The 12,324-nt window shown below is 37.6% G+C and overlaps 3 protein-coding genes across 7 annotated transcripts; 1 reads left to right on the top strand and 2 right to left on the bottom strand.

Moving 5' to 3' along the window:
- Positions 1-102: 102 nt before the first annotated feature.
- Positions 103-3,078, bottom strand: LOC109124588 (katanin p60 ATPase-containing subunit A1). The gene is made up of 7 exons (XM_010419417.3): positions 2,710-3,078; positions 1,986-2,454; positions 1,455-1,652; positions 1,039-1,283; positions 806-964; positions 622-709; positions 103-536 (listed from the first exon to the last, which is right to left on the bottom strand). Exons 1-7 carry the CDS (start codon positions 2,835-2,837, stop codon positions 255-257), a joined length of 1,569 nt encoding a protein of 522 aa, XP_010417719.1. The 5' UTR covers positions 2,838-3,078; the 3' UTR covers positions 103-254.
- A 217-nt stretch (positions 3,079-3,295) lies between these two features.
- Positions 3,296-5,799, bottom strand: LOC104703410 (aromatic aminotransferase ISS1). Of its 4 annotated transcripts, none has more exons than XM_010419418.3 (9): positions 5,603-5,799; positions 5,385-5,484; positions 5,238-5,285; positions 4,902-5,030; positions 4,749-4,808; positions 4,491-4,647; positions 4,236-4,401; positions 4,058-4,166; positions 3,296-3,983 (listed from the first exon to the last, which is right to left on the bottom strand). In XM_010419418.3, the coding sequence occupies exons 2-9, from the start codon at positions 5,454-5,456 to the stop codon at positions 3,531-3,533; spliced, it is 1,194 nt and encodes a 397-aa protein (XP_010417720.1). In that variant the 5' UTR covers positions 5,457-5,484; positions 5,603-5,799; the 3' UTR covers positions 3,296-3,530. The 4 variants fall into 4 exon arrangements, with proteins under 4 accessions (XP_010417720.1, XP_010417721.1, XP_087313635.1 ...); XM_010419419.3 differs by having other exon boundaries at positions 5,652-5,799; XM_087457509.1 differs by having other exon boundaries at positions 4,491-4,652; positions 5,652-5,779.
- Positions 5,800-8,494: 2,695 nt separating this feature from the next.
- On the top strand, positions 8,495-12,234 carry LOC104703408 (cyclin-A2-4). Of its 2 annotated transcripts, none has more exons than XM_010419414.3 (11): positions 8,495-8,730; positions 9,609-9,954; positions 10,050-10,272; positions 10,367-10,503; positions 10,587-10,679; positions 10,764-10,897; positions 10,980-11,132; positions 11,223-11,256; positions 11,351-11,500; positions 11,603-11,737; positions 11,878-12,234. In XM_010419414.3, the coding sequence occupies exons 2-11, from the start codon at positions 9,679-9,681 to the stop codon at positions 11,935-11,937; spliced, it is 1,395 nt and encodes a 464-aa protein (XP_010417716.2). In that variant the 5' UTR covers positions 8,495-8,730; positions 9,609-9,678; the 3' UTR covers positions 11,938-12,234. The 2 variants fall into 2 exon arrangements, with proteins under 2 accessions (XP_010417716.2, XP_087313633.1); XM_087457507.1 differs by having other exon boundaries at positions 8,563-9,295.
- Positions 12,235-12,324: the final 90 nt, after the last annotated feature.

The following is a 12,324-nucleotide window of genomic DNA, read 5'->3' as shown; positions in this document are numbered from 1 at the left end:
ATTCTGAAATTATTTACAAGGTATACTTTGCTTGTTTCTTTTTTTCTTCTACTTGGTACTTTACTATGAACCCAAAAAGGAAAAAAACCTAAGAAAACAATATCATACAAATCCATTCCTTTATAGAGGTTTTAAATATAGAGAAACACAAGAATACAGTGATAAATGACTGGCAAATAATAATGATAATGATATAATAAACAAACACAAGTAAAAGGCACACACACATATACCTTGACACTAATGGGTTTTAATTAAGCCGATCCAAACTCAGAGAGCCACTTCTCGTGTTTCTCGATATCAGAGGAAGACACACTCGGTTGCACTTTTCTGATGGCCTCTTCGAAATCACACATAGCCACTGGATCATTTGAGATATCGTCCTTTGACATGTTCTTTATCTCATCCCTCGTTTTCCCTGCTATCTTACGCCTCATCCCGTTCATTGACGCGTCCCTACACACATTAGTCAGATCGTCTCCACTGTACCCTTCCGTTCTCCGAGCCACATCTTCAATGTTTACATCACTCGCCACCTGAAAATGTGACAACACTCATTGCGCTAGATTGCCTTGTACCAGCCGATTAGATCATTTTACAATGTATTATTCACCAACTAACCTCAACTGTTCTCAGATTTATATTGATAAGAGCCTTGCGACTTTCAAAATCTGGAAGTGGGATATATATACGTTTTTCCAGCCTCCTCCTGCAACAACATTAGCTCTCAAGAGTTAGCAGTTTCATTAGACTTGAACAAGTCAGAAAGACAGACGGCATTCACTCCCAAAAAAATAATTGAAACCTGAGAGCTTCATCTATGTCCCATGGGAAGTTGGTAGCTGCCAATACCATTACTATTTTGCGACTACCGTCTTCATTTGTCGCTGTATTGCTCACTCCATCTACTTGAACTAGGAGTTCTGACTTCACCCTTCTTGACGATTCATGCTCTCCAGAACCCCTGCATCATACCCTCCATCAATTACAGATCCATTCAATTCGGTACTGAGGTCTCAGTGTTGTGAGTAAAATTACCCCCGCGAATTGCACAGAGAGTCGATCTCATCAATAAATATTGTACTTGGAGCATATGCCCTCGCGAGATCAAACAAGCATCTGACCATGCGCTCACTCTCTCCACGCCATTTTGAAGCTAATGTAGCAGAAGAGACGTTGAAGAAAGTGGTACCACACTCGGTTGCAACTGCTTTCGCCAACAGAGTTTTACCTGTCCCAGGAGGACCAAACATGAGAACTCCTTTCCACGGTCTTCGAATACCCTGAAGAGAAACAAAAACAATCAAATTAATTATCCTCCATACCTAGAAGATAAGCATAAGGAGTATGGAATTGATGAAGCGGCAGTTTTATTCTGTATGGTTGCTCCATAGTCTAATAATAGTAAAATACAAAATCCAAAGTTAGCAGCATAAGAAACAGAAACAAAGTACCTGAAAGTATTCGGGCATCCATAAAGGAAGGACAACTGCCTCCTCAAGCAGCCTCTTGGCTTCAGACAAACCTGCAACATCATCCCAACGGACACCAGGAGTTGAGTCCAACACATCCCTTTCAAGCATAGCAGCCAGGTCCTCATCAGGACCCTCATACAGTCCCCTTTTTGACTTCCCCTCTTCAGCATCGCCATTCTGATATCAATGAGGCCAGAAGTTTTATCAGTTGGGGACAATAGGTGGAAACTACTGACTCAATATCATTACAGGAAAACATAAATATCACTCTAAAATTTCGAACTACGGAGTACAGAATTAGACATTCATAAACCGCAACAGACATGTTTGATCTTTGATACATCAGACCTACTATTATATACCACCAACTTAGAACTTTCAGGACATTATGTTTATTACCAAAGAAAAGTAATGGAAACGTAAATGCCATAGTCTATAAGTGACTCATTGAATTTTTTCAAGCTAACATCTCTATTGGCAGTGCCCAAAAGGCAGAAACATATAACTTACCGTAGAATCTGCCTTGGTAGATTTAGAGGCAGCTCCTTTCTTTCCGGCAGTGGAAGAACGGGCACCTGCAGTGGACTTACTAGTAGCCCCACCTCTTCCACCGCGGGAAGCTGGACCTGTCCGAGTTGTAGGGCCACGAGCCCAAGCCCCATCTTGAGGTGATTTTCTCATACCACTTTGACCAGACCTGGCAGGTCTTCTACTAGTAACATCACGGGTAGGAGGCCTCCACACATCAGGGTCATCCATTGGACCACCGGATGAAGTTGGATACTCATCCAAAGGCTGAAAAACAAAAGAAGATTTGGTATTGATGGGAGGAGAAGCAGCGCGACGCCCAGTAGGAGCATCTTTAAAAGCTCTCCTCTCTGCATCCAACTGCTTAACAACTTCCGTCTCTTCCATAATGGCTTTTTTAACGTTCATCCATTTCGTCCGCGCCAAAGGATCATCAAGGGTGTTTAAATGCCTAATAAACAGTATACCATCGCTTAAAAACCACATAATGCAGTAGTATTATAAGAGTGTTCTATCTTTCACTACGCATACTAATACAGTTTCTAAGTATAGTCACACCAAAAAAATTCTAACTTTGTTCCAACGGAGAAATGATGCGAAGTAGTAGTAAGCCCATTTCCATTCAAAAAAAATCAAAACTTAGCTAGGGATTGAAGACATTGCAAAAAGAAAAGTTAAAGATTTCGAGATTCAAGAAGCAACTTACTTGTTGATCTGAGCAATGGCGCCATCGAAGAAGATGACAGATGTGTCATAGGATCCTTCTAATGCGTATTCTCTCGCTAATCTCAAGTGATCTTGTAGACCCGCCAACGAATTACTACTACCAACCATTTTCTTCCTCTCGCCTCTTTCTACTCACAAATAGCCTCTGGTTTCAAAAACTAAACCTAGGGTTCCGAAGCAAGAGCTTGGATCTCGGAGCCCCCAAATTTCTCTTCTTTCTCTCTCTCTCTATCTCTCTCTCCGTCTCCAGATATCGGAGATGCGACCCGTCGGCGAAGTTGGAACGGTGAAGTAGAAGAAAAGAAGAAAATGGAAGCCACGTCAAGTCGTTATGATCCAATCTCTCTCTCTATTTATTCGGGTTCGATTCAAATTCTAGATCCGGGCCCATATACGGCCCACTTTCAAACTAATAAAGCCTAAAATCATCGATTTAACTTTTAATTCTCTGGTGGGTTCATAAATTCAAATTAAAGTCCACATTATCATCAACTTTCTCATAACGACGAAGCTATTCCAAGATTTGCTTTTCGATTTGGTTATTCAAAATCAGAGTAAACTTTGCATTTTTGTTGATAGAAATATTCAATGGTGGATAAGTAAAAAGAGTATACATATACGGTATACCAAAGGGAACAAGGATCGAACCATTGGTTTCCCCAATACAATTGACTATTTATTGTAAAGAAGAATCAGCTATTGATTATTATTATTATTGAATAAACAAACACTCTGTAGCTTCAATTAAACGCAAAGTGACCACTCCATCTTTTGAGTTAACAACAACAACATCTCTCACTCTCACTCCACCATTCCACTGTGAAGTAGCTCCTCTAACCCTTTCCTCAGCCTCTCCGCTGCAGCTCTCATTTCTTCCTCCTGCAACCCTCCAAAGGAAACCCGGAGATACCCTGGGCTACCACTTGCACACCCCGGGATCACCACCACACCATGGCGGTGAGCCAGCCACCGCACCACCTTGAAACTATCTCTGTGTCCTTCCGGTAGTTTAGCCCACAGGTAAATCGCTCCTTCTCCTCCCTTAATGTTCTCCTTCCCCAGCGGCTCAAGGGCCTCTTTCACAATCTCCCGGTTCTTCACTAGACCCTTTACCCGCTCTGCTATCCACCCAGAGCCTTCCTCTAATGCGTATAGACCCAGTCGCTGCGAGATTATTGCTGCACAGATTGGGATGTTGTCTTGAATCTTCACAAGCTCTGTTGCAAACCCATCTAATCTCTCTGAGTAAGCTATCTGCATACGACGTTTTCATAAGATGATAAAATCCCAAATCTAACAGTTGAATAAAATTGGATGGAGGGACTTACGTATCCAAGCCTCCAACCCATCATGCCGTAGGTTTTAGAGAAGGAGAAGACATTAACAATGTGGTCTCCCTCAATGCAACAATGTTTTAAACCATCATACAAGAAATACCTGCGGTTTCCAAATCAAGATCAAATCTACATTCAATCAAGGGGGGGAATATCAAATGAGAAAACTCACTCGTATGTGTTATCTACAATGAGCCAACACCCAGCATCTTTGCAAATCTGTGAAATCCTCTTAAGAAGAGGTTCAGGGACATAGGTGCCACTTGGGTTGCCAGGATTCACAACAGTTACAACTTTGGGAGTCGGTTTAGACTCAGAGAGTGTCTTCTCTAACCAGTCTGGAACCAAAAAAAAAGAGACTCTTCACACAAGTCAGTCACAAACTAGAAGCTGACTGAAAAAGGGTTTAAAAAAAGCAAGGACGTACCTGCGTCAGGATAGAGAGTATCTGGCTTTCCAGGACCAACTAAAATGTTGGTGACTCCAGTCATCTGAAAGGCCATGTAGGAATTGAAGTAGTATGGCTCAAACATGACAACAGAATCACCGGCATCACAAAGTGCAATAACAAGATTGACAAACGCCTGCACTAGATACAAAAAAAACAAGAGACTGAGACTAGAAGCAAAGCCTAGCAAGTAGCAACGTTATAGGTAATCAAACAAAAAGAAAGATAGGAGAGTACCTGATTGGCACCAGCAGTAACCATCACAGCTGATTTGGTTAGCTTGTTTTCTTCACGCAGCTTCAGAGTAGTAGGAAAGATGGATTAGCATTTTCTTTTTTTGTTCAAAAATGAAACCACAAAGTAAAACAATTTGACAAACGTCGCTCATACCTTGGTCAGAAGAGCCATTCTTAACTCAGGAAGACCTTCATCGGGTCCATAAGAGCTAACAGTAGGATCCCAGACAAGCTCCTTGACTTTGTCTAAGGCTTTCTGAGGAGGCTGCCAATGCACAACTCCCTGTAATAATCCCCCCCCCCCCCCCCCCCCCATATGAAACATGATTTTTTTTTTTTAATGTCTTTTTTGTTGTCAATGAGCAAGAGAATTAGCAGACTTATTAGACTAAACAAATCACGAAACCCCAAGTCTTGATTTTTATTTTGTGTGTGTGTGAGTGTGAACAACTTTTTTAAGTAGATGTTGTTTTTAGAGAGGAGGACAAACCTGAGCGAGAGACATAGGGTTCGTCAATTCCTTCATTAATTTCCGAATCTGCACGCAAAAACCCAAAACCAATTTATTTCAACTAAAGAAATGAAAGAAGGGAATAAAATGCAAAAAATAGGAAAAGGAGAAGTACGAGGAACAGACCTCAACCATGACGGGCAAGTTCGTAGCCAACGTTCTCCTCGAAAGCATCCCTAACGAACCCATTTTTGACATATCTCTCAAAAACACCAACAAATTCGACCTGAAAGGTGAAAAATTTCAAAGAGAATTCGCAAAATTAGGGTCCAACTGTTTATATGTATGTGTAAACTGAAAGAAAAAAAGAGAGAGAGAGAGAGAGAGAGAGTTAACTCTCCAACCTATAGGCTAATGCAAAATTAAAGAGAGGAATCAATTTTTGACGAACACCTAAAAAGAGAGAAACGAGCGTTAAGCACGCCTCATCTTTGTCTTCTTCTTCCTTCACCAACCCCTTTGGTTCTTTTTGACTTTCATGTGTTTTTTCCTGTCTAATTTCTCTTCCGAGTATTTTTTTTCTTTTAAGTTATACTAATCTAGAAAAAGCCAAAAAGGTATCAAAACTATATTATATTTAATATTACTCTTTTATTTTTTTTTATATTCAAAAAAAAAAAAAAGAGTAACGCCTTTCTTTTGATATGATGATCTCGTCGACTTATGAATCCTCCAATTTGGATGCTTTCGCTTGCACTGAACTGATCCCCTCTCTCTTCCACACGATTTGCAAGCCTGCGTTTAGGAATCAGTCAGACGTGTTACGTTTGAGATTTCTTGATTATGATGAGTTTTCTTTTCAAGAAAATTTCACATACTGTCATTCTTTTTAATAATGTCATTCTTTTTCACTTTCATCTAAACGGACATACATATTATTCCACCGGCCCATTTTTTGCTGTTCTTACAAAAGAAGCAAATTCATGGATCACATTACTCAAACTTTACCCATGCATCGTTATTTCTTTCTCGACTTTGCTTACGGCCATATATGTTAAGAGATGGGTATATGGGGTCTAAAAGGCTGAGGTGGGAAAGCTGGGAGTGTGTTCAAATTATACGAATTGAATTATGGACTAAACCAAACATGACATTATTTTTATTACTAAAGCTTATATTAGATCATTAGATCTGTTTCTGTGAATATTTCTTTTATTTTTTTTAGAGTTTGAAATTGAAATCGTAGATCTCACTTTTTGGGTCTTTGGATAAAACCGTAAAACGTTATTATTAGGTCCACGAAGACTTCTCGTTACGTCCTTCTCACACTTACAGCTTTAACGCATTACTCTACTTCTATATAAAACAAAAAACATAGTATATAATAATATAGTAGTTGATCCATAGTTCCATACAATGCTCTTAAATTTTGAAATCCAAGATGTCTAGTCCCCCCCCCCCCCCCTCATCGCATGTGGTAAGTGAGACTATTGCTAGCTCGTCACTGTGGCTTTTTAAATTACTCGTGTGTTGTGCTGTGCGTCTATAAAATATATCCTAAGTATACTTACTTTTTTGTGTTTTTTTGTATTCTTTCTTCGGTTACATTTAACATCAGAGTTCTCATATGAAAGTTTTGACTTATAATCTTTTTGACTTTTCACTTCTTAGCAAAAGAATACACTCAACTTTAACTTTTTAAAAACATTTTCAAAACGAAAGCACAACTTAAATGTTACCTTTATTTCAAATTCAATTTCTATTTCAAATCTGGTAGTAGTATTTCGAACAGTTTTTAATATTTTTTTTTAAAAAAACAAAGCTAATTATAATGAATAATGAATTCTATCAAACAACAAATGATAATAAAATACGGCAATATTCTGATAAAATGGACATAGGCACATAGCTAAGATGTATGTACCTACAAGAAATCGATCATCAAGCCATATATAATTAAGTCATGAACGTAACAAAGACCTGAAATGGCAGATTCCACCACTTTATATTTATTGTTCACTTCCTAAGGAGTATCTTTTCTTTTTCTAAGTGCCTCCTGCGGATCTACGCATCATCACAGTGATATATTATAATTTCCTTTTAAACTAATTTATCCAAGGACAATGAGATCTATTACAGTTTTTATAACTCCCTGTTATTTCAAAAAGGGGGTTTGTAGAACGTTTTAGTAGCGGAAAGATCTCTAATGACCAAGTTTTTATAACATCTAGATTTGGTCAAAGTAACCGCTGAGAAAATTAGATACTTATAAAGTTTTGTTTTACATGAAATAAAAAAGTGTGTTAGCAAATCACATAATGTATGTTATCTTTTACGAGAGCGTCTTAAGTATATGTATATGTTTTTAAAACGGAGCAAATCCAATAGAAATAAAACGGATTCTTTTAAGTTCTCTACAAACCAACAAAAAAAAAGTTGAAAAGATAGTGTGGAATTTATGGATGGATCCTTTTAGCATGTGGTGCCCGGATAAGCTATTAGGGGAATATTAAAAGAAACATATAGAAACGTAAATATAAATCAGAAGACTGATTCTGGGGTAAACGTGCATTTGGTCTTTGTTTTTATTTTTACTAGTTAGTGTGTGTGTTATTAATATATATTTCAAAAGTTTAAAACTTTAACATTAAAAAATAAACTGGTGGAATCTTTCTTCAAATCTTCAAAATTTGAACAGAGGAGTTTTGTATTTTAATCACTCTTTTACTTTTTACCTTTGAACAGAATTTGTGTTGTTTAATCACTTTTATTTTACCTTTGGATGAATAGCCACGCTGTCTAGAGTTAACATATTTGCATTTGAACGGTGTAAATAAATGTGCATGTTATGATGGATACAGATCTTGGAAACCGTAACTATTCATACCTCTATCGTCCTTTTACTATTTAAATACCAAAAGTAAATAAATAAATAAACATTCGAACAAAAGAAAAAGATAAAAAAAAAACATACAGTTTGCATAATAAATCCTCTCATTAATAACAACAGGTTAATGGAGATGAAAATGACACAGAACCCAAAATAGCAACAGATGATTAAGGTGAAAATAAGGTAAATAATTAGTTACCAAAATCTAAAGAAAAAGCTAGTATGTTCAGTCACATACCAAAATTGAAAAAATTAACTACAAATTAGTTATAAACTTGTTTCTCCCTAACTTCATGGTCAAACAGTCAAATGAGTTTGGTTAGAGAGAAGTATAGATAAAACATATTCTTCCTCTAAATATATACGCCTATATATATATAAAAAGAGTTTCTATTTTAGAAAAAATAAAAATGAAAATTAAATTAATAATATCTTTAAACACATTGTCTATCCCGCTGATTCAGAGAGACAGACACAGACCTTTTTGCATAAAAGCAAATTGACTATACCCAATTTACTCTCTCGATCTGTCCAACCAAGCTCCCCATTTTTTTTTTTTTTTGGTTCCAACAGCTCCTTTCCCAAACAAAACAACAAAAGGACTTCTTTTTTTCTTCTTCTTCCTGAAGAATTATCTGAAGCGTAAGTTCCCATCTTTATAGTCTATCTCCATCTTCTCCGTTTTGGATTATATTTTTTTTCACGCCGACCCTGCATTTTTTAAGGCGGTTTTCTGGGATGGTTTCTTGAAACTTTCTTTTGGTTTTTAAAAGCTTTTTTTTTCTCTTGGCTTCTTCATTGGTCACTCGGATTTGCTTGGAATAATTAAAAGAGAATGTGATAGTTGGTTCCCTTTTACGAACGGATCGAAGATGATTTTTTTTGTTTTTTTTGTTTAAAGAGATCTTCTTGCTTGTAGCTTTAAAATCATGGGTCTGTTCGTTTTCCTGAGATGAATTATATTAGTTCCTTTTATTGTTCCAATTTCTTATGGGGCATATTACAACATTTTTATACATCAAAACCCATGAAATAAAGAACCAAACTTTACTAATTTTCGCTTTGACATTTTCTCTTACAAATTTTATTTCTCCAAATTTTGCGCGGAGTCGCTCCGTGTTTGCTACTTCTATTAAATTTGCTGCGACTTTTTCTTTTTCAAGGAGGCTTTGAGGGTTTTTCTGCTTTACAGTTTCTGATTTTTTTGGTCAGTAATTCACAATTACTCTGTTATTTCACCATGAATCTGACTTGACTTTTATAAAGTTTGAAACTTTGGAACTTGACGAACTAAATTGTGTGGTACAGTTCTGGCTCGAGTCGTCGTGTATGATCTGATAAACAACCCTTGTTTAGGAGCATAACTCTCTTGCTTTCTTTAGGCTAAACAATTTCTCCAAGCTTACTATATGCATTGCTCTCTTTCCTTAGATATAAGTTTTTTCCTCTGTTAGATCTCTCTGTTTTCTTGCATCTTTCATACCATTGATCTTCGATTTCTCCTGACTTCAATTCCACAGATCGAGAGGTTATGTGGTGCTAAGGCTCAAGCATCAAAAAGGGGTAGATCGTCTTTAAGGGTTTTCAATCATGGGAAAGGAGAATGCTGTTTCTGGCAACACCATACGGCTCCATGGTCGCCCTGTAACTCGTGCTCTTGCCTCTGCCTTGCGTGCTTCTTCTAAGCTGATTACATCTTCAGAAGTGGCTGCTATATCACATAACCAGGGACGGGTTCTGAGAGTAAAGTCTAAACGATCAGCCTTGGATGAGAAGAAAGCCAATGCACCTAAGAAGCGAGCTGTTCTCAAGGACATTACTAATGTTACCTGCGAGAATTCTTACACAAGTTGCTTCAATGTTGCGGTTGTTAACTATGCAATGCTGCTTCTTTAAATTGCTACTTTTTATGACAATAAGTATGTTTTTGCTGACAAGTGTTGGTTCTGCTTTTCATTTAGGTGGACAATATTAAGCAGGTAAAGAAGGGACGAGCGAGTTCTTCCAAGGTGGCATCTTCTTCGGCTACTTCACAAGTTACAGATGAAAAGGTAGATGTTGTGGCAAATTCAGCAGGAGGAAGCTTGTCGGATTGTACAGGCACGAGCTTGGGTACAAACGAAGCATCTTATAGCTTTATCGCAAAGCCGAGTTCAAGATTGCCTCCAAGACCCCTTGGGACAGGTGAAGTTTACATTTGGTCTGTTGCTGAAGCTTGTGTTACTTAGAGATTTATAACATTTCTGATGCAGTTGTATTATTACAAAATGGTTAACAGTTGAAAGAAGTTGTGTTGGAGCAAGTTCCAGTGTCGCAAGTATCCCAAAGTTCGTTGACATTGATTTAGATGACAAGGATCCTCTACTCTGTAGCCTTTATGCACCTGATATCTACTATAACCTGCGTGTTGCTGAGGTAATATTCCCTCGGATTTCGAAATTTTACGATAATGCATTCGTGGCATCTGATTGATTCCTGACGACTTGTCAACTTGGCAGCTTAAACGCAGACCATTTCCTGATTTTATGGAAAGGACTCAAAGAGATGTGACTCAGACAATGCGGGGAATTCTGGTTGATTGGCTTGTAGAGGTTAGTTTTACTTCCAGCAGTTTGTTTCTTGCTTGGTTTTGAAGTCTTTTTGTCTGTTTCTGAGACAACTCAAAAAAATTTCAGGTATCAGAGGAATACACACTTGTACCTGACACTCTCTACCTAACAGTGTATTTGATAGACTGGTTTCTCCATGGAAACTACGTGGAAAGACAGAGACTTCAATTGCTTGGCATCACTTGTATGCTCATTGCTTCGTAAGTTCCTCTATCACCTATTGATCAAACAATTCTCTGGTCTCAAACAAGAACTAAAAGAGTTTCTTGAAATGTAATGAAGAAAATATGAGGAAATATGTGCGCCACGGATTGAGGAGTTCTGCTTCATCACGGATAACACTTACACAAGAGATCAGGTCCTGGAAATGGAGAGCCAAGTACTCAAGCATTTTAGCTTTCAAATTTACACTCCCACTTCAAAGACATTCCTTAGGTAATCTTACCAGACAATGCAAAATGCTTTCATCATATGTTTTTGTGTGTGTTTTTGGTGATTCAAAAGTATATATATTGGTCTTTGCAGGAGATTTCTTCGAGCAGCTCAAGCTTCATACCCGGTAAAGTACCCTTTTTTATTGAATATCAGATCAGATGTATCATAAGAATACATTAAGCAGAAAGATTGAAACCTTTTTGTTTTGGAATCTGAAGAGCCCAAGTCTGGAAATGGAATATCTGGCGAATTACCTAACGGAATTGACGTTAAAAGACTATCCTTTCTTGAAGTTCCTTCCATCGGTGATCGCTGCTTCGGCTGTTTTTCTTGCCAAGTGGACATTGAACCAATCAAGCCACCCTTGGGTTCGTGTTCCTTCTTCATTGTTTCATTAAGACACAGATCGCTTCTGTCCCACGAATCTTCAAAATCTCACTCACTCGTCTTTTTTTTTGTTTGGGGTACAGAATCCAACTCTTGAGCATTACACAACGTACAAAGCGTCCGATCTAAAAGAATCAGTGCACGCCTTGCAAGATCTACAGCTTAACACCAAAGGATGCCCCTTAAACTCTATACGCATGAAGTATAGACAAGACAAGGTAAAGAACAAAAAAAAAAAAAAAAAAAAGGAAAACTTAAAAAAAATCAGTTATTGGTTTCATCAAACCGAATGAAGAAGTGTGGTTTTGGTTTGAGTCGGTTCGTGTTAACACAATTTTTGATTTTTGGCATGTTGCAGTACAAATCGGTGGCGGTATTCAGTTCTGCGAAGCTACCTGAGAAGCTATTCATCTCCTAACACAAGAGATAACTGTAACAACAAACAACATTTGTGATCGTCCGGATCATTCATCATCATTCTGTTAAATAAAAAAGCAGTGTTCTTTCTTTCCACGGTCTAATCATACCAAGTAACCGGACTACCTACTAGTTAGAGTTCGGTTATATTCCGGTTTAGTTTAGACTTGTTTTGGTTCTTCCAAACCTGATTTGTACTGATCGGTAAAACGAGTTTTTTTTTTTTTTTTTAATTGTAAGTGGGATCGATCGATGTACATTTCTTTTTCCTATATCAGACAGTAATTTTCTGGTCGTATATTTTTTAGTTTATGTTTCTTTATTAAAAAAAAAAAAAAAAAAGAGGGTAAGAAAAAAAAGAAAAGTCAAAATGGACAGAGAGGACAGA

This window comes from Camelina sativa, chromosome 7 (genome assembly GCF_030686135.1).
Source record: "Camelina sativa cultivar CO46 ecotype springtype chromosome 7, ASM3068613v1".
In the NCBI taxonomy this organism is placed as follows: Eukaryota; Viridiplantae; Streptophyta; class Magnoliopsida; order Brassicales; family Brassicaceae; genus Camelina; species Camelina sativa.
This window is presented reverse-complemented; position numbering and strand designations above follow the sequence as displayed.

Bases quoted from the DNA above. Each gene is read 5' to 3' on its own strand.
- LOC104703408 (XM_010419414.3), top strand. From the start codon at position 9,679: ATGGGAAAGGAGAATGCTGTTTCTGGCAACACCATACGGCTCCATGGT. The intron at 10,898-10,979 runs GTAAGTTCCTCT...AATGTAATGAAG, and splicing joins ACTTGTATGCTCATTGCTTC to AAAATATGAGGAAATATGTG. The intron at 11,133-11,222 runs GTAATCTTACCA...TGGTCTTTGCAG, and splicing joins ACTTCAAAGACATTCCTTAG to GAGATTTCTTCGAGCAGCTC.
- LOC109124588 (XM_010419417.3), bottom strand. From the start codon at position 2,837: ATGGTTGGTAGTAGTAATTCGTTGGCGGGTCTACAAGATCACTTGAGA. The intron at 2,455-2,709 runs GTAAGTTGCTTC...ACTGTTTATTAG, and splicing joins GCCATTGCTCAGATCAACAA to GCATTTAAACACCCTTGATG. The intron at 965-1,038 runs GTAATTTTACTC...GGTATGATGCAG, and splicing joins TCTCTGTGCAATTCGCGGGG to GGGTTCTGGAGAGCATGAAT.
- LOC104703410 (XM_010419418.3), bottom strand. From the start codon at position 5,456: ATGTCAAAAATGGGTTCGTTAGGGATGCTTTCGAGGAGAACGTTGGCT. The intron at 4,402-4,490 runs GTACGTCCTTGC...TTTTGGTTCCAG, and splicing joins TACTCTCTATCCTGACGCAG to ACTGGTTAGAGAAGACACTC. The intron at 4,167-4,235 runs GTGAGTTTTCTC...TGGAAACCGCAG, and splicing joins ATTGTAGATAACACATACGA to GTATTTCTTGTATGATGGTT.